This window comes from Alosa pseudoharengus, unplaced genomic scaffold (genome assembly GCF_046254945.1).
Source record: "Alosa pseudoharengus isolate Yale_2024_CS ecotype anadromous, Long Island Sound unplaced genomic scaffold, YU_APseudo_1.1 YU_APseudo_1.1_scf_5, whole genome shotgun sequence".
In the NCBI taxonomy this organism is placed as follows: Eukaryota; Metazoa; Chordata; class Actinopteri; order Clupeiformes; family Clupeidae; genus Alosa; species Alosa pseudoharengus.
Window position 1 is genome coordinate 7,141,039 of NW_027468837.1, and position 19,434 is coordinate 7,160,472.

At 43.2% G+C, this 19,434-nt stretch overlaps 1 protein-coding gene across 1 annotated transcript in view; it reads left to right on the plus strand.

The window, feature by feature from the left end:
- The first annotated feature begins 4,744 nt into the window (after positions 1 to 4,744).
- The window catches only part of uba7 (ubiquitin-like modifier activating enzyme 7), a 57,534-nt gene continuing 42,844 nt past the window's right edge, over positions 4,745 to 19,434 (plus strand). The window contains exons 1-17 of the mRNA XM_076269080.1: positions 4,745 to 5,098; positions 5,205 to 5,373; positions 5,700 to 5,834; positions 6,080 to 6,186; positions 6,476 to 6,566; positions 7,172 to 7,298; positions 8,184 to 8,281; positions 8,425 to 8,586; positions 8,726 to 8,890; positions 9,214 to 9,339; positions 9,795 to 9,875; positions 10,253 to 10,408; positions 12,133 to 12,298; positions 12,842 to 13,038; positions 13,176 to 13,240; positions 14,410 to 14,605; positions 17,870 to 17,944. Of these exons, the coding sequence (XP_076125195.1) occupies positions 5,064 to 5,098; positions 5,205 to 5,373; positions 5,700 to 5,834; positions 6,080 to 6,186; positions 6,476 to 6,566; positions 7,172 to 7,298; positions 8,184 to 8,281; positions 8,425 to 8,586; positions 8,726 to 8,890; positions 9,214 to 9,339; positions 9,795 to 9,875; positions 10,253 to 10,408; positions 12,133 to 12,298; positions 12,842 to 13,038; positions 13,176 to 13,240; positions 14,410 to 14,605; positions 17,870 to 17,944 (2,151 nt within the window). The 5' untranslated portion in view covers positions 4,745 to 5,063. The remainder of the gene's footprint in view (positions 5,099 to 5,204; positions 5,374 to 5,699; positions 5,835 to 6,079; positions 6,187 to 6,475; positions 6,567 to 7,171; positions 7,299 to 8,183; positions 8,282 to 8,424; positions 8,587 to 8,725; positions 8,891 to 9,213; positions 9,340 to 9,794; positions 9,876 to 10,252; positions 10,409 to 12,132; positions 12,299 to 12,841; positions 13,039 to 13,175; positions 13,241 to 14,409; positions 14,606 to 17,869; positions 17,945 to 19,434) is intronic.

Sequence of the window (19,434 nt, forward strand, 5' to 3'; positions counted from 1 at the left end):
AGGCCCTATGCTATGGCCTTATAAACAGTGGAACTGTGTTCAACATGGCAACATGGGGGGCAAAAAGAATAAAGGGGCATTCACACCAACGATAACGATAACTATAACCATAACGATAAAAGCGTCCACACTAACCAACCATAAGCCAAAATATTATCTGACACCTCAGAGCTCCCAATACAACTCCATTTTGGATGTCTACAGAAGTTACCAAATATAGTGTTTTTCCCTATAAAGGACCTTCATAGCTATAAATGCCCAGTGTTAGGGTCTGGGCTGTTTGCTTTTGATGCTTACTATATCCCCTTACAAAAAATAACTGCAGTTTTTTCGAATACAGTTCAGCTATAGTAGGCTGCAGTGCAGTAGCCTTGTATGTTCATGTCCAAAATACTGCATTTCTATAGTAAATTACAGTACTATGCAGTACAATGCAGTTTTTTGTGTCCAAAATACTACATTCCCTGCATAAGAACTGTAAATATGTCGTCAAAACTGGGGTTTTGATAATCAGAAATCTGCAGTTTGACTCTTGATGTAATGCAGTTATTTTTTGTAGTGTCTGGTTGTGCTAGTAGCCTACTGGCTGAGGCTGGCTGTTCTTCACCTATGTGTCTGTAGTAGGCCACTTGCCAAAGCTACTGAACTGGCTCTCCTGATTCCCTTCAATATTTTTTCAAACTTAGACTATTTTAAACAATAATTTTAATACTTCATATAGGGCTAATTTACGATATGCATATTGCCCATGCAGCACAGCGAATCAAAGTTAATAGGCCTACATTAGGCTACATTTGCATACGTTTAGTTGTAGGCTCTAAACCAACTAAAGGTTGACTGAAATATTGTAAAACCATTTAGGCCTACTTATTTTAAAATGTTTGGGAAGAGTGAAATCACTGATTAGTTTCGACGGGTTCTCGCACGTTTCTGCTGAAAAACTGCTAGTTTCATCCCGAGCTAAATTCAAGATTTAGGCCTATTTATTTTTACTTTTTTCCAAAAATGTAGCCAGTCGCCCGCATTCAAAAAACGGAACATGCGATTAAATTTCACAACTTTGCGAAGTATTGTGACTGGGAAAGGCTGGCAAGCAAGCCGCAGAAAGATCAGGGAATTCACTTCCCTGTTAGGTATAGGCCTACATGTAGGCCATCAACATGCGCTGGAGAGATGCATGTAGACATCAAACCATGGAACGAAGACAAGTTTACCCGACTGCTGTTCCCGCTGTTCATTCCCGTTTTTTCATGCCCTGAATGCTAAGTCGGTTTCATGTTCATCTTCCTAATGTATGAGGCACTGTCGCTATAACTGTAGCCTATATATGTCTGTCACTAGCTTGACTCAAAGGGAGACGGGGGAGGGGGCCTTCATTAACTTGTGGGGCCCTACGCAACTTGCGTAGTGTGCGTATAGGGAGAACCGGCCCTGTGAACAGCCCTTAACATCCTGTAAGGCGTCCCGATATATGGAATTAATGAACTTGGTGGAGAAAACTCCACTCTGTTTCGCATTGGGGAGGTCTTTGCCTCCCTCTCCTTTGCCTCTACTTCGGCGGATGTTGTTCCTTACATAAATCCTAATGTCAAATCTATTTAGTTGTTTTAATCCTGTCTTTAATCCAGTAGGTCATGGGGTCAAAGGTCATGGTCATACGGGGTCCTAATGTTCTCAGTATCTTAACTGTATCGTTATACAATTTTAGCCTTGTAGCACTTGACACACCTGACAATTCAAGCTTCTAAAGTTAGTTACTTTATCATTTTTTTCAACTATTCTATAAGGGGAAAACAGAGAAGACATATCTAATGCTTTTAAGTTGTCTATAGGGTGACAAAAAATTGGCAGAAACAAAAAAATGGGTTTACACCCCATGTTGTCCTTGAAGAAGGCAGGGGCAGAGCCAGATGGGGGGCACAGGGTGGCATGCTGGACAGTCTGGGCTCAAGAACCAATTTCTTCCAAGTTGTAAGTTGTTCTATCCATGCACATCTAGCCTACATATGGTGGAAAACTTCATTATTTGGCACTTGCTTTGCCTGAAAATACTTTCCTTCTTGTTGCACTGCATATACCAAGTTAATGTGCTCCAGATGTTCTACAAAATTTCAGTTTGGTTATTAATAACGCATAATTTAGTATTGAATCTAAGGCTTAAATTAAACAATAAGCCCACAGAGGCCGTAGGTCACACTGATTTTAGAACAGCTAAGGGGCATTGACAAACATGACGCGCAAGCGGACTAATATACAGTAGAACGAAATGCAGTCAAGGTGTATGTTTGTGCTGGATTTTACAACAGCAATTAAGCCAATCATAATCAAGGACCAGAACTATCTGTTTTAGAATATGTATTTTACTTCTCCCATTATGTTTACGTGCCACCCCTCCCTGAGTCTGCATGTGCCCCAGCCTGGCCACCCCATCAAAATGTTTCTTGAATCGCCACTGGCAGAAGGAAGTTGACCATTTTGGCTCCCTTGGTTGACTTTTCTTCAGTGTCCAGAGGGGAACGTAAAAGATAAAAGTTGGATCAAACACTTTTAAGCTGGTCACAAAGTCAAGTCAAGTCACGTTTATTTATATAGCGCATTTTTATATGCACAGAGTGCAACCCAAAGTGCTTCGCAGAAAAACAGAAGGCTATGCCAGACGGAACAGCGAATGTGGCATACTACGGCAAGAAAAAGAAAACATGGGTTCACATTTCTTGCTGTCCTTCCAAAAGGGTAATGAAATTGGCATTTATGAACAAATCGCTATTTAGGTCAACTTTAGAGCTGAATATAGAGAATTGCCCAAGGGATATCACTGGGCACCCTCCCTATTCTTATTGAATAAGCCTTAGGCAACTACAAACAGCAAAGAAAAAAACTTGAAAACAAACCAGTTTCACCAAAACTCTGGCCTTTGGCTATGATAAGCATAGCCTATTGTCATGGCTATAGGTAGTTTATTTAACAGAGTGATGCAATTTTGGCTTATTTGAGAAAAAAGACAGAGTTTTCTTAAGTATTTAAGTATTTGAAATACTCTAAATACAATCCCTCAAAGTATTTTATTACCAACTATGGTAACTCTTTATAATAAGGTACCATACTAAATAGCAAACTAGTCATTAACTAACCCTTTGTTAATATTTGTAAATTGTTACTAAAATATTTATTTGGCACAAGTTAATAGTTTTCTGTCTTTATTGCCCCCACAATCCGAAAGACCCACCACCCCTCCCACCCACCAACACTCACACACAATCTCTACATAGCCTAAGCCACAACCCACCTCCTCAATCCCTCAATAATCCCTCCCCAATGTCCTATTTGCACTTTACATCTTTACAAACACAATTTCATTGTATTTATTATACCAGTAACTATGATGTAACTATTAACTTGTGCCAAATAGATATTTTAGTAACAATTTACAAATATTAAGGGTTAGGTAATGACTAGTTTGCTATTTATTATGGCACCTTGTTATAAAGTGTTACCCAAACTACATTTGATTTTTGATTTTCCAGTCCTTAAAATACTGCCCATGTCTAAGCACATACAGCCTCTCTCTCACTGTCACACACACATAAACACATATAAACACTCACAGTTAATTATTCACCTGAATGACTCCAAAGGTCATTCTGCGGCTACGTCCAACTTGATTTGAGAAGGATGCCTATGGCTTGGCCCAGAAAGTGAATAATACCCATGGAAAAAGTCCAGCACAGATACAGAGCTCCATCTACTGGCCAGGTGCAGAATGCAATGCATGGATACAGGAAACAAATGGATGACTGAATAGTTATAACAGTGAAATGCATATTACAGTACAACAACCAGCAAAAATCCTGAATGACTTGTGGTGGAAGGACAACATAAAGTCTGAAATATTGAAGTAGGCCTTCTGCAAAATTGCTTTCTGTGAATTTAGACAACACACAACACATTTTTCAAGACACCCAAAGCACTTCACAGTGAAAGGGGAACTTCACTAACCACCACTAATATGTACCTGGGTGATGCTCAACAGCCATTATGCACCAGAACGCTCACCACACACCAGCTTGAGGTGGAGTGTTAGGGAATGAATGAATGAGCCAATTACATTGGAGGATGATTAGGGGCCAGATTGAATGAACCAGGTTGGGAATTTTGCCGAACAGCAGGGAACCCCTACTCCTTGCGATAAGTGCCATGGGATTTTTAATGACCACAATGAGTGAGGACCGTGGTTACGTAACAAACAATTTATACTTGAATAGACAAAGTCAAATGTTGCAGCTGAACCCATAACATACTTGAATTTCCCCTGGGGATCAATAAAGTATCTATCTATCTATCTATCTATCTACTTGTTACATATTTTCAGGTAACAAGTAACAACTATGTTTTGGTTAATTATTATTGTACATTTGAACTCCAAAATGGGGGGACAGTCCCTACTCCCTACACTGACAGCCATGATAAAACCTGCTGGGCTATTATTAATAACAATATTATTTTCATTTCTGAAAATACCCCCCCCACACACACACACTTCTTTTACCTTGAAATGATTTTTTTTGTTTTGCTAAAAGCATGGTCACATGACGCTGCCTTCTCCCAGGAAGTAGGAAGGGCTAACTGAGAATGTGCTGTAGGCTTTCTTTTACTGTCTATATATAAATATCAGTACTGTAGCTCTTTCCTGATTGAAGGCATAAGCTGTTGCTGCCCTTTGTTGCAACCGTCCCCATTCTCCCTTACAAATACTAGGCTAAGCCACATGACATTGAGTAGGAAAGCTGGTAGAAAGCTTAGGTTAACGTTCTTGAAAAACCGAAAGTAGACTTTCATGCGAACACATCATAGTAAAAGATAACACATGCGTAGAAAAATGAAAGTGAAAGATAAGTAGCCTAGGCTGTGCTGTTGTCCCGTAGCAGGCTTGTCAGTTTTCCAGTTACTAATAGCTAAAACGAATAGCTTTTCTGATCTGACACCCTATAGAGGCTACTGTTAAGAATAGCCCTATTAACTAACTTGCCAATTCAGCCTCGTTTTGTCAAGAAATAAAACACAAGATGGACATCGATGAAGTGCTTTATTCCCGTCAACTGTAAGTGCCCTCCGTTGAAACTTTCAAGACACGTAGAGCAAACTTGATATGTAACATTATGAATAACAGTTTGTTTTTGTTTTTTTGCTCTCCCCTATCATGCCAGACCCGTTCTAGGTCATGATGCGATGCGCCGCATGGGCGAAACAAACGTTCTTATTTCGGGGATGCGTGGGCTTGGTGTAGAAATAGCCAAGAATGTCATCCTGGCCGGTGTGCGGTCAGTCACTGTTCAAGATGGGGGAGTGGTGCAGTGGTATGATTTGTCTTCTCAGGTAAGTAAATATTGAACGCGTGCCCTATAAAATCTAATTCTTCAGGTCATAACATTAAGGCAGGTGCAGGTACAGATCTTTTCACATTGGATGGAGAAACAGCTTACCTTTCTTCATATTTGCACAACTTTGAAAGCAAATTGTTCTGTTCTCAGCAACTTGGCACACATCCATTTGTGCCCATTATTTTGAACAAGGGCCATTGGTTCTGCATACTTGTTAAAAAGGCAAAAGCTGTTTCAATCACTCACTATCATTAAATGTTCTTTATGCTGTTATCTTTTATAACATGATGCATTACATTTCATTTTTACACTTCTTCCTAGTTTTATTTGAAGGAAGATGACCTGGGTCAGAACAGGGCCCTAAGCTGTCTCACCAGCTTGTCTTGCCTCAATGATCATGTGGCAGTGGACGGCCACAGTGGACCACTTGATGAAAGCCTTCTCAGTAGATTCCAGGTCAGCAGATGGAGAGCTGCCTTCCATGTCAGATTCAATGTTCTGGACAGTAAATCTCAAAGTCCAGACCTGTGTGTTGGAAACCAAATACGTTTTTATTGGATTTGCTGTAATATGATAGGATTTATGTAACATTTATGGTAAAACACATTGCATTTAATTAGAGTCAATCTAATTGAATGAGAGTATTGAATGTTGGCCTATGTCTGAAAACATGGACCTTAAATCTATACTTTACTTTCAAGGTTGTGGTGCTCACAAATTCATCACTGGATGAACAGAAACACATTGGAGAATTTTGCCACTCCAAGAACATTAAGTTTATCGTTGCTGAGACTAGAGGACTGTGTGGGTTAGTATTTTAATATTGTTTCACTGATGCAAAGCAAAGAGCTGTTATACAGGACATCATTAAGTTGTCTGTATTACAAGCATCTTTGTGTGTCTTGAAAAGCATAACACAAATCAAATGTATTATTGGTATTATTACAATGTACAGTATGCCATCAAAATGTGGATTTTAGCTAAATGTTAAAATGTACACATCAAACTATAATGACACATGTTTTCACATATTCACACACATGACAAATTGTCCCAAGAGTAAACTCTGACTGGTATTTTGGGATGTTTTATTACAGACAGTTGTTCTGTGATTTTGGAGAAGAGTTCAGAGTCATAGACAGTGATGGGGAGACCCCACTCACAGCACTGATTGACTCCATCACAAAGGTTAGACAAAGACTACCTCTCTTTGTTGTCTTCCTTTAAATAGGACACAGATATGTTACATAAGAAAAACATACACTGAATCGTGAAAAAGATGTCTGAAGTCAGAACTGCGATTTGAAACCGAAATCGCGACACTCATATCCACGATACTGTGTCGCGGTGTGAAAAGGCAGAACCGCGACACACCCTTTCTAGTGTTTCACGCAGTGCTTTGCAGCTTACGCGGCTGTATAAGCAACACACTCCCGCTTTACTTACCGGTAGCCTACGTTGTCCAAAGATAAATAAATAAATAATAATTCCATACAGTATCGACACAGTATCGTGAAAACACTGAATATAAATTTTGATCATGATCATGGTGTTAGCTCCCACTGATCTTATCTAAAATAATCAGAATGTGCTACATACAATCTTCTTTATGCATTTGCTGAGGCAGGTACAGTCAAAGTTCATGTGAGGTGTTGCCTTAGGTCTTGGCAGGCTCATGTAGAAACGGTGTATTTGAGTGGATATACAGTAGACAGTGAGGACCACATTGGTAACTGTCATGTTATGCAAAGAGATATTTTGTGAAAATGTCATGCTGAATTTTCTCACTCAAGGGGAACCCTGGCAAAGTCACCTGCGCAGAGGAGCATAAATGTCATGATGTCACACATGTCACCTTCTCGGGAGTGCAGGGTATGGAGGAGCTCAACAGCTGTGGACCTGTTGAAGTTCAGGTGCTAGGTGAGTTTAATTGTTCAGATGTTAGGTGGAGGAATTGAAAGACTACTTGTCCTGTAAAGGTCAAGAATAGCTGAAAGGAGAATTTTAGCTTGTTCTCTGATGTTAACATAGAAGGAATGCAACGTCGGTCGGTCAATAACTTTTACAAGCTTATTTACAAACCTATAATTAGGCTAGGAGAATAGAATGCCCCATTTTAGCTGATATCTTGTGTCCGTCATGCTTATCTGGTACCCACATGAATAATTGAGTGAGCGTTAAAGGTGCACTATGCAAGATTTTCACCTTAATGAAGCCAATTTGATGGTAAACGAACTTGTAAACTATACAGCATAAAACCGGCCATGCAACTTCCAAGTCTCGCGAGAATCGTGAAACACTGCCTTGGAGATAGTTTTTGTCTGTTGTTAATCCTTCACCTCCACAACAAAAGCATTTTCATTGTGTACAGGGGGATAAGTCACAAGAAATTTTCTATTTACAATAGCAGAGTAAAATATAAATATATCGCAACTCTAGAGGAAGCTCTGCAGTCGCCAAAAATACCTAAACCTGCATTGTGTACCTTTAAGCTGATTGGCTGACTTGCAGCCAAGGACCGCTCCGAACAGGTTTATAGCCACATCTACCTGTATCTCCAACTCGAAGAGGTAAAGTAATGTGTGGAAGCGGGCGGTGATCAGAGCAATGGCTTGCGTCACAGGCTGTTTGGCGTCACACTCTGTCTTTGTTCAGATTGGTGGTCATTTCAAAGTCCGAGATTTGCATATGAAGGAGGAAACAACCATGTTTCGGGTTCACGGTAGCTTTTTGGCTATGCAACAAACTCTCCTTATTCAACAATTTCTGCATTTCTGCATTAACATATTGCCATTTTCTTTCCAGATAATTACTCATTCAGCATTTGCGACACCTCAAGTTTCTCAGACTATGAGAAAGGTGGAGTGGCGACAGAAGTTAAGAAGTCAGAGACTCTAACATTCGTATGTATCTGCATTCAAATGGAAATAAACTGGGCATCACTGTTATGGTTATGATAGACATTGTACTAATGTGGTTAATATGAGTTGAGTGACTTCTATCATTTGAAGTAATCAGTCAATGTGACTGTGTGACCCTCTTTCAGAAATCCCTGCCTGAGGCTCTGGATGAAGCCCTGAGGGACCCAGAGATTATGGTGCCGACTGACTACGGAAAGGTGGAGAGCCATAAGACTCTGCACATTGCCTTCCAGGCTCTACATGACTTTGTGAAAAGCACGGGGAATTTACCAAAGCCCAGGTCAAAGGTCAGGGACATATGACATAACATTGACAAAAGCCTGAGGTTTAGATACCTCGAGTTCAATCTTATTTTTCTTTCGCTATTTGAACAACATCAAATGAATAGCATTTCAACATGACTCTTTGACATGCTGCTCTTTCTAGGTGGATGCTGATAGGCTGGTGACCTTGGCAAGAAAACAGAGCGAGGCATCCCAACTGGAGAAGCTGGATGAAGGCGTGGTGAGGAAGCTGGCCATGTGTGCTCGCGGTGACCTTGCCCCTGTCAATGCTTTCATTGGAGGACTGGCGGCCCAAGAGGTCATAAAGGTAACACCAGCACAACATCAACAATGACCCTGAAGAGATATGACCTTAACCTTTGAGAGAGTGGAAAACAATGTTTTTTTTTACTTATACCTTTTTAAACATTGTTGTTTCAGAGAATGTTATAACTATGAAAAACATAGAATATGATGCACATACTCAACAAACATCAAAATAAGGGTGACTTATGGTCTTTGATGCTTATAATACCAGACATGTGTTTGTGATTGTGTCTGCTGAAAGAAAAAAGCTGTGTGAAAGTCCAGAGATGAGTCACTGATGAATGCCTTTGCTATCTGACTCTGTCCTTTCCCTGTTTGCCTCAGGCCTGCAGTGGGAAATTCACTCCCTTGCATCAGTGGCTGTATTTTGACGCTCTGGAGAGCCTGCCCGGGGAGAGCGAGGAGGAGGAAGATGAGGAAGAGGCCCTAACGGAAGACATGTGCGCCCCAGTGAGTTCACTTCACACACTCGGGAACCTCTTTCTCCTTTCTCCTGTCTCCTCTGCCTGTGCAAACAGCTCAAGCTCCCATTCTAGGCGGTCTCTGACGCCCAGCCAAACACAACATTTAGTCAAAGGCATAGCAAGGGAAGGCCACAGGTCCATTCCTGCAGATCTGCCGACCGTGTGTTTGGTTTGAAAAATGCCATTGCTAGTGACCTGTAAAGATCTGGACTCCACTCTATTGCCACGGTCATAGTAGATGTGTGGACACACATCAAAGCTGAAGAAAAGCAGGTTTTTGTTTGTTTATTACTATAAAGATCCCTACTATATTTAAGGATTTGTTTTCAGTTGCCGTAGTTAGAACAACACAAAACTGTCACTGATGAGAGATTATGGTCTGTAGCTTGTGATGATGATAAATGAGAAGAATGTTTTTTCTGTTTGTTCTCTGTCTCTCAGAAAGGGTGTCGTTATGATGGACAGATTGCTGTGTTTGGGTCAGCCTTTCAGGAGAAGCTGGCCAGACAGAAATATTTTTTGGTGAGTGTTATCATACCCCAGTAGAGGGCAATCTTTGACCACTTTGTTCGGCTGTTCTCTACTGCTGATGGCTAACCTCTGGGAACAGGAAATGCTTGAGGTTTAAATGGTATTTCCCCTGTAGAAATACTGAAGTAGTGCATATGTATGTGTGCTTTCTGATGAAAGAGATTGTAAGTGGTTAGTGATTGTTATAAGTTTATTAAGCCTATAATGTATTTTTTGTAGTCATATAGTTAATCAACTATCAACATTGAAGTTATTTATAAGGTAAAACAGATAGTCTAGAATGCCATACTGTATATTATCGAAATTATCGAAAGTGAGAAAGAGGTTTAAAATAGCAACATTTTAAGATTATTAATTTGCTATGATAGGTTGGTGCTGGTGCCATTGGCTGTGAGCTGTTAAAGAATTTTGCCTTGATTGGCTTGGGAGCTGGAGAAGGTGGGAACATCACTGTGACTGACATGGACTCCATTGAACGATCAAATCTGAATCGACAATTTTTGTTTAGGTCACAGGACATTGGGGTAAGACATTCATGCCATACAGTAGGTATATGCTAGTTGTCTGATGCTGCTAACTATACTGCTCAAAAAAATTAAGGGAACACTTAGGTTTTCCACAATTGTTAAAACACATTTTTTGAAACCTTCCACCCTTTTCTCCATTCTCAAACTGCAATCACAGAATGTCTGACAGTTCTTGCAAAATAAAACACTCGCCTCAAAAGTTTTACCTGTGTTCAGAACCAAACAGTGTCAGAGTACCGATCCAGTGTATGATTGAAGTGTTCCCTTAATTTTTTTGAGCAGTATATTTAATTCTACTACATTGTTAAGGGCAGTTCATTTCTCCTCATAGTCCAATAGCTGTCTTCAGGTCTATCTTTGAGCTAAAAACAAACAAAAACACATCTGGTGTTTATATGCAGTCGTGGCTCTGAAAAAGGGCAAGCATAAACAATTCCAGCCAATCAATATGTTCGTTCAGGAGCATGGAAGTGATGTGTGTCATTTGATTGGCATTTGAGCTTAAAGCCACAACCTTCACTAAAATCACAGACTGCATCTTTAAATTATTGCTACCATGACATCAGAACACTATCTCGAACCAAGAGCCAAGCTGAGATCACAAGCATGTTTTACCTACTATGTTATCTACTTTTGTGAAACACCACATATTTGTGTGAACTGTTTACAAACACTCAGATGAACTGAAATCGTGGTGGGAAAGCAAAGATTAGCCCCACATGTGTCATTACCGGTAACTATGGAACATTCCCTTATGTAACCATGGTATTACACTTTAGTGAACACGCACAGGCAAAAAGAAAATAATCAATGAGTGAGTGCATTACATACAGTGCAGCATTTCAATAGGAAGATTTAGGACATGGATCAGATACATTTAGCTTGATGTGGAATGCGGGGGTGGATGAGGAATTAGACAAGTGATATCCATCCCCACACACTTTGGTGGGAATCGAAACTGAGCCCCAGGTAAAAAGACACCTCAGCACCACCCCTGAGGCGTTGGAGCACACTGTAGACCTCCCGCCTGTGGGCACTAAATGCCTGACCTGGTTAAGTGGGCCTGGTCGCAGGTCAGCGGCCCTGGACAGACCTGGGGTCAAAGGTCGCTGCTTCCACAGTGTCCTGTTACCAAGTCGCCACTGTTGCATTCAGCCCTGTGTGGGCTACTGACCCCGAGACTCGCCTGTGGTCACTAGCATTTATGGCTGATGGGAGGCCGTCGGCAGGCAGGGAAGGACGTGTGAGCGTCCCTGCCCATTGATGACTGTCCTTCCTGCTCTCATTACACACTAACGGCATTATAGTCTAATGTGTTGAGGTATTCAGAGGATGCTTGGCATCAACAGCTTGCTTGTGTTCTCTCGAGCCTCCGAACAACAAGCATATGCAGACTATTAGAAAAGTACTTAACTGCTGTTGCGTAACACTTAGGGAATGCCATCTGAAGAAGGATATGTTCTGTGATAATGTCCTCTAGTAAACATGGTAATCTTCTGATGGGCTCTCAAGCAGTGTGTGGAGATGAAGATTAGATTAAGACACCTAACAGTATTTGCCCTTCCTCTCTTGAGACAGCATCTGCTTCACCATCAGTAAACTTCTGTTTCCCCCTTTCACATTTCGCAAAGCCATATTCCTGTTTTTCTTTCTTCCTCTCTTTCCTGGCCTCTCTCTCTCTCTCTCTCTCTTTCCTCACTCCATGTCCCTGATATCCTCAGAGGCAGAAAGCTGAGGTGGCAACACGGGCGGCGCGGGAGATGAACCCGGCGCTGAATGTCACGGCTCACCAGAACCGTCTGGGCCCAGAGAGCGAGGGCGTTTATGGGTTCAGCTTCTTCAGGGGCCTGGATGGTGTAGCCGCAGCCCTGGATAATGTTGATGCCAGTGAGTGAACATACATCTACACAGCCTGCCAACTACAGTCTGTAAACGCGCCGCCAATTGCATATGACCTTCTAATGTTGCCTTGGTCACGTCCAGACAGGTCTCTTAAAGGAACGCCAACATTTTGAGGAAATTAGCTTAATTGACGTTTAACCCAGAGCCTAGCTTAGCATAATTCACTGGAGGTGGGTTAGACCAGTTAGCCTATAGCTCCCTTCTAGCTAGGTCTTATCTCTGGAGTAGACAGCAAATACGATCATTTCACAAAAAATTGGTGTGTTCCTGTGTGTTATTCTATCATTTATGAGCTGTTGTTTAAGCTCAAATTTGAATCATACAGTTTGCACATACACCAACTGGCTTGTGAATAACTTCTATGCTGGAATATGCTTGGTGTGTATGAACTCCACGATGTTACTTTCTTCTCTGGTTAGAGATTCCATAATGTTGGACACAGCATACCATATCAATCTGAACACAAGTTAATACAAGTCACAATTGCAGAGAATAACATGGCTCCTCCTTCTCATGTACCTTGGTTAGGAGTCTACCTGGATAAGCTCTGTGTGCAGCACCTGAAGCCCATGCTGGAAGGAGGCACCCTGGGGACCAAGGGCTCCACAGTGGTGGTAGTTCCCCGCCTCACTGAGTCCTACGGCCCTGCCAACCCAGGCACGGCCACTGCCATCCCCCTTTGCACCCTCAAGAACTTCCCCCAGCGCATAGAGCATACTCTGCAGGTACGACATGCAGGTGGCATCACAACGTTAGTCCTTTTGAAGTACAACACTGACATGTTTATGGTATAGTAGTTCTAGTCTAATTATGTGACCGAGGAGGCATGTTGAGATGTTGTGTTGTGGTGGTTGTTTTACAGTGGGCCAGAGACCAGTTTGAGGGCATTTTCAAGCACACTGCAGAGAATGTCAACCAGTACCTGCGGTGAGGTTTGCAAATATCACTGTAGGCTCATGCATCTTTCATGCACGCATACAATGTGGAATTTGTGTTAAGTGGGGAAAACATATTGCTGTATAAGCACACACACACACACCACACACATAGTGTTTATTTTTAACTTTTCTCTCTCTCTCTCTCTCTCTCTCACTAACACACACACACACACACACACACACACACACACACACACACACACACACACACACACACACACACACACACCACTATATACCACCACATCACATCCTGTAGCGCCAAGAGCAGTTTGTTTTAACAAGTTCCTCATGTCCAGTCCAGAGGAATGTATTACATGCCAGGCCGCCAACTTGGGCTCCACATCCTGCCCCAGGCCCCCTCACCACTCAGGACTCTGCTCTGCTGGGGAGTCTGCTCCAGCTCTCCATACGAGACACACTCATACCGCTGGTTGTTTATGGAGGAGCCCTATAGGCCTCTGCCACACTCTGTCAGGATGCCGGGGTCTGTGTGTGTGTCTGTGTGTAGCAGACAGATACCAGTCGCCTCGCCCGCGTCTTGTCACCGGCGCAGCTCAAGTACTTCCTGTCCAGCAGCTGCAGGGCGACCTCTGCTCCCTATCAAAGAGCCCCCCTCCCCCAACCTCCCCCCACCTCCCCAGGATTAATCTCATCAGCTCTCATCGCTGCAGAAGCCCTTAACAGCCTTCCTCTCTGGATGCTGGCAGGAAGAAAAAGCTTATGCCTGATTGGCATGAGTTGAATGTTTCCCTTAAAGACTGGCCATTTAAGCAGTGGTCTAAATGTATGGGTGGGGAAGATGTCTCTCCACTTATTTCCATTTGGCTGGTTTGGAACACAGAAAACATTCTTGTGTTTAGTCGCCAGTGATTAAGAAAGAATCTTATTTGTGTCCAATAGAGTCCAACAGATTTGCCCTTGGTAAGCATGTACTATCTAAGCAATGAAATACCAGATCAGTCTTTTGTAGGCTGTCACTGTATTTTATCAGTCTTGGGTAGAAGGTCTGGAGGTCCTCAATGTCAAGGTCGTCTACCAAGCCAGAGGATTTGCTCCGTCCATTTCCTGTTGGACTCTTTATTTTTGGCTCTTGCTGGGACTTATCTGGGGTTTGAACAGCACTAATGTTGTAATGATGTCATCTTGACTCCGCAGCGATGACAGCTTCTGGTCACGCTTGGAGCAGCGCGGTGAGGCGGAAGCCCTGGAGGTGCTGGACGCCGTCAGCAGCAGCCTGGGTGACCTCCGACCCCAGAGCTGGGAGGACTGCGTCCGCTGGGCCCGACTGCGCTGGGAGACCCTCTACAACCACGACATCAGGCAGCTTCTCCACTGCTTCCCTCCCAATGCGGTACCAGACGCCTCTGACCCAACTCACTGATGAACCTGGCCCGGTAGAATTCCAAGTTATAGCATGTCTCTACGTAGGTCCCATTCCATATAATAGGGGGAGATAAGGCACCATAGACGAAACAAAGCTGCGTTGACACATGGATAGCTGGTTTGAATTTGATTGATGTGGCGTTTGAGTTCAAATGTAGTAGCATAATTGGCCATTAGGTGGCGATATTGTCTATGGAGTTTTGTATGTTCTGTTGACTGCTTTCTATTTTGATCAGTGACAGCACAGAGCCTCCTCCCATGCGGACAGTTAAGGACAAAACAGTAGTAGATCCAAGGCCAGTGAATCTATTCATTCCTGCCCAGGTCTTATTTCACTGTAACATCACAGCAAGATCTCTTTGAAACCACAAATATCAAGCCAACCAGATTCAGACAAGACTCTCTGAAGTTTCCAACATTCTGAGCTCTGGCAGGCAGCACTCTTAGACGTATGGCAAGTGGAGATCTGTTGGTTTGCTAGCAGTGGTGTTTAAATAAATCTTGATGTCTGTCTTTGCGCTAATCTTTGAGGAACTCTGGCTCACATTCGCAAACACACTGCATTCATTCCACTGCAAACACTGTGTGCCTGTCAAAACATGTCCCGGCAGTTTCGCTTTACCTTCACTGAGCCGGGCTTTTTGAAAATGCATCATTAGATTCAGCACTGATTCAAGGTGCTCCTCTGAGTTACATGTATGGCCACACTGTGGGTTATTTGGGGGGAGAATTGGGCTGCCATAGACTGTTTTGGGATGCACCCTTTGTCTAAGTTTATGTCTGTCTATGGAAGACATTCATTTAGTGGTGGCTCACACATACCTAGTCTCATGACGTTGCTGTATTTGAGCCATATATGGTTCTCTTACTGGATTAACAGTGGCAGTATGTCATTGTCTTGGTTTTAGTGTTCTTGTGCTGAAATTAGTTACATTGTGAGTTTTTCGCAGTCATGGGCCTTGTGTGGTAACCCAGAAAATCCTCTCTTCTTCTGAACACAGGGGATGGTATGCATTTAGGCCAGTGACTAGTCTGTGTTAATCAACAGGCCTTTTACACAAGCCTCATGAGAGGTGTTAATATTAACACTACTACTGGTATGAATTTTGGGACGATCAAACAATGTGCACTAGTTTTTGGAATGTGCCCTTTGTTTAAATTTGTTATTGGGAGGCAATGAATGTCATGCAATTAATTGTTTCCAAAGTGATCCTTGTGTCCTTCAATCAGTAACTCTGTACTGCTCTTATTAAATCATACACGGTTAAGATCTATCTAATAAAAGTTGAGTTGCCTGTGTTTTAGTCAGGTTCCTTGCTACCCCCTGGTTGTTCTCAGTGTAAAGGTCATGCGAGTACATGTTGTTGTTAGTATCATCCACGTCAGTGCAGTAGGTTTCTTTGTCAGTCGGGTTTCTGAGGAAGTATGAGGAAACTGCTGTCGGCCCTCAGTAAGCTTCTTCCACCACAGCACCTGTCATTCCGTGGAGACCTTTCCTGACATGTCAGTGCACGTTAGCTCAGTATCAGAGTGGATTCACTCTCATGTGAGTCTACTGGTAAATACCATTCAGACTGTAAATGGGATGGTCCACTCAATTGCCTCAATGTATCTGCTTGAGTGAATCTGAAATGAACAGTGTTGTCCAAGGTCTCAGTCCTTTCCTAATGAGCCTGCCTGTCTCATAATGTAATGTACCAATAGATCTGATGAAGCTGAGGTCAGGAGAAATAGCTGTGCTCTGGGGATGGAAGCAGGCGTGTAGCAGTAAGCTTTATCCCCACTCAGACAAACAGACAGCCAGAGTCAGACCAGATGACTTCAGGGCTTGTCACTCGGACAATTGTGTTGAAACTCCTGACTTTGTTGGGAAGCTTGCGGTCACTTGTTTGTCTCTGGTCTTGTCCTTAAAACATCAGGACCACAGACAACAGACACCAGCCACATATTAGTCAACAGCCACCCCAAAACTTTTAATGACTAGAGGGGCAAAATGTGGTCTTGGAGCAGCTGGTATTGAGAAATGAGAGATGAGATTATACAGTATTATTGAGAATAGGCTCCAGTTACTGTCTGCGCAGAGAGTTGGACTTTAATGACAGTCTTTATAAATAGCATGTTATACAGCAAGATATGTCCACTCAACACCATGTGTTCTGATGCCATTTACAACAGCTGTCGCTTTCTCGTCCTGTTGTCCAGGCCCACTGAATGGGCGTTAATGAGGTTAAACTTGTTTGAAGACACCCTTACAGACTGAGTGGCACTGATAGAGCCCTCAGGCTTGAATAGGTTTTCCAGATAAGCAGTCACTGACTGAATACAGTTGAAGACAGCATTGTAGATTGCTCCCCATTGAAAGTGAGGCAGGGGGTAGAGATGGCCCTGCCCTGATAAAGACTCTTCGTGCTGTGGGACTTTAAGGGGGGAAGCACTGGTGTGTTTGTGGGGCTATCGTCCCAGATCAAAGGCCCAATAACTGTGGCTCCTGACAGGTCATGCCCCCCCTCTGTTCTTTTATCAGGGAGCAAACTGTAGTAACGGCCCATGTGATCGGTACATTAGCTGGTCAGACCAAATGGCCACAGAGGGACAAGCGCTCTCAAGGACGTGTTAATTGTCTCATTAGGTCCTTAACATGTCAACCATAGACATGGATCTGGTTTTGTTGTCTACTTTGAGGTGTCATTGAATGGGCAAACTGTTGTTATCTAATGTGTGACATCTCCCCTGTAGATTATTTTGAAGTGGTTAGTTAGCCAACATACTTTAAGATGCAATCCTTAGTGAGTCAGAGAGACTGTGGTTCTGTAGCACTCCTATGAAGTTATTTTTCCCTGCAGGCAAAGTTTATTATGAATTCAGAGTGGGACTTTTCTTTCACTCTTTGACATAAATCTTTTAACAGCTGTCAGTCATTTGCTTTTGCCTTTCTCTCTCTCCCTCTCCTTCTGCCTCTCTCTCTCTCTCTCTCCTTCTGCCTCTCTGTTTCTCTCTCTCCTTCTGCCTCTCTCTCTCTCTCTCCTTCTGCTCTCTCTCTCTCTCTCCCTCTCCTTCTGCCGCTCTGTTTCTCTCTCTCCTTCTGCCTCTGTTTCTCTCTCTCCTTCTGCCTTTCTCTCTCTCTCTCTCTCTCTCTCTCCTTCTGCTCTCTCTCTCTCTGTCTCTCTCTCTCTCTCTCTCCCTCTCCTTCTGCCTCTCTGTTAGTCACCTCCTCCTTTCTGTGCGATTTCAGCTGACGAGCTCGGGGCTGCCATTCTGGACGGGTGCTAAGAGATGTCCTCATCCCCTGACCTTCGACCCTGAGTGTGTAAGTATCTGCACCTTGATGGCCACAGTGCTGAAAGTTCTCCCCCGGGGCACGTGAACAGCAGCATCTCACCTGATAAGCCCCTGACATTCTGACAATCTGACATTCTTTCTGCTATTGTGTATTGGCCTCTTATCTGCAGGTACAGATTGCCTTCCGTAGATAACACAAAGGTGGGAATAATCTGATGATACACACACACACACACACACACACACACACACACACACACACACACTAGCACACAAACACACATGCATGCATGTGATATCGACACAAAAACCTACTGCCAGCACGAACCAATAATAAAATATGTTCAGGCCTGTAGTTATGTCTACATGACACGCTCATGAATTCCTTACAAATCACAGGTTCTATAGAGCAGGAGGGGAAAATACATTTTTAATGACAAACCACGCACACAAAGTGAACTAACTATGCACAAACCACGCACACAAAGTGAAGTAACTATGCGTCTCTCTCTCTCTTTCCCCTCCTGGCCTTCACCTCCTCTTCATCTCTCCCTCTCTCTTCCCCTCTTTCTTTCTCTGACTCTCCTGGCCCACCTCTCCTTCTCTGGCTTCCTCTCTTCCTTTCTTCTCTCTCAGCCAGCAGGCTTGGCACACAATATGCCAAAGATTAAAGGCTTCAGGTCCCATCCCATAAAATGCACTCAGCTTTCCTCCCAAAATGTCCTAATGTCCTTTACTGCCCATTGTTCCCCTCACTAACCAAGAGATATCGGTTGACGAGGAGGGCTGTTAATTTGTCTAATGCACAAGCAATGAGGCATTGTGTGTGTGTGTGTGTGTGTGTGTGTGTGTGGGGGGGGGGGGGGGGGGGTATTGAGGGGTGAAGAATTCCTGCTTTTGAGTGGTGAATCAGAGCAAGCGAGGTGAGCAATTTCCACGCTTTTCTCTGCCTGGCTTCCTGTGGCCCATGCCAAGAGAGCTCACAGCTAACACAACGCAGTTATGCTTCTGTTACAGATGTTCACAGTTTCCACCAGGCCAACACCCCTACACATCCTCACACACCCACACACACACACACATACACACATATACACACACACATACACACATATACACACACACGCACACGCACACATACACACATATACACACACACACACACACACACACACGCACGCACACACACACACACACACACACACACACACACACACACACACACACACACACACACACACACACACGCACACGCACACGCACACGCACACGCACACGCACATGCACACATACACACACACTCACACACACATTGAGTTCCTGAAACTCTTTGACAATCAACAGGAAATGTGCTCTTAGCATGTAGCCCCCTCATATATGTCTGCTTTCATTGCCGTGCTGTGTGTACTTGCGTCTCAGTTTAAGGTAATTATTTACGTTAAGCCTGCTCTGGTTTGGGCTGGGAGGCGATGCCTTGATGGGCCGGGGCTGCTCTTGTGTATGTATGGATAGACATAT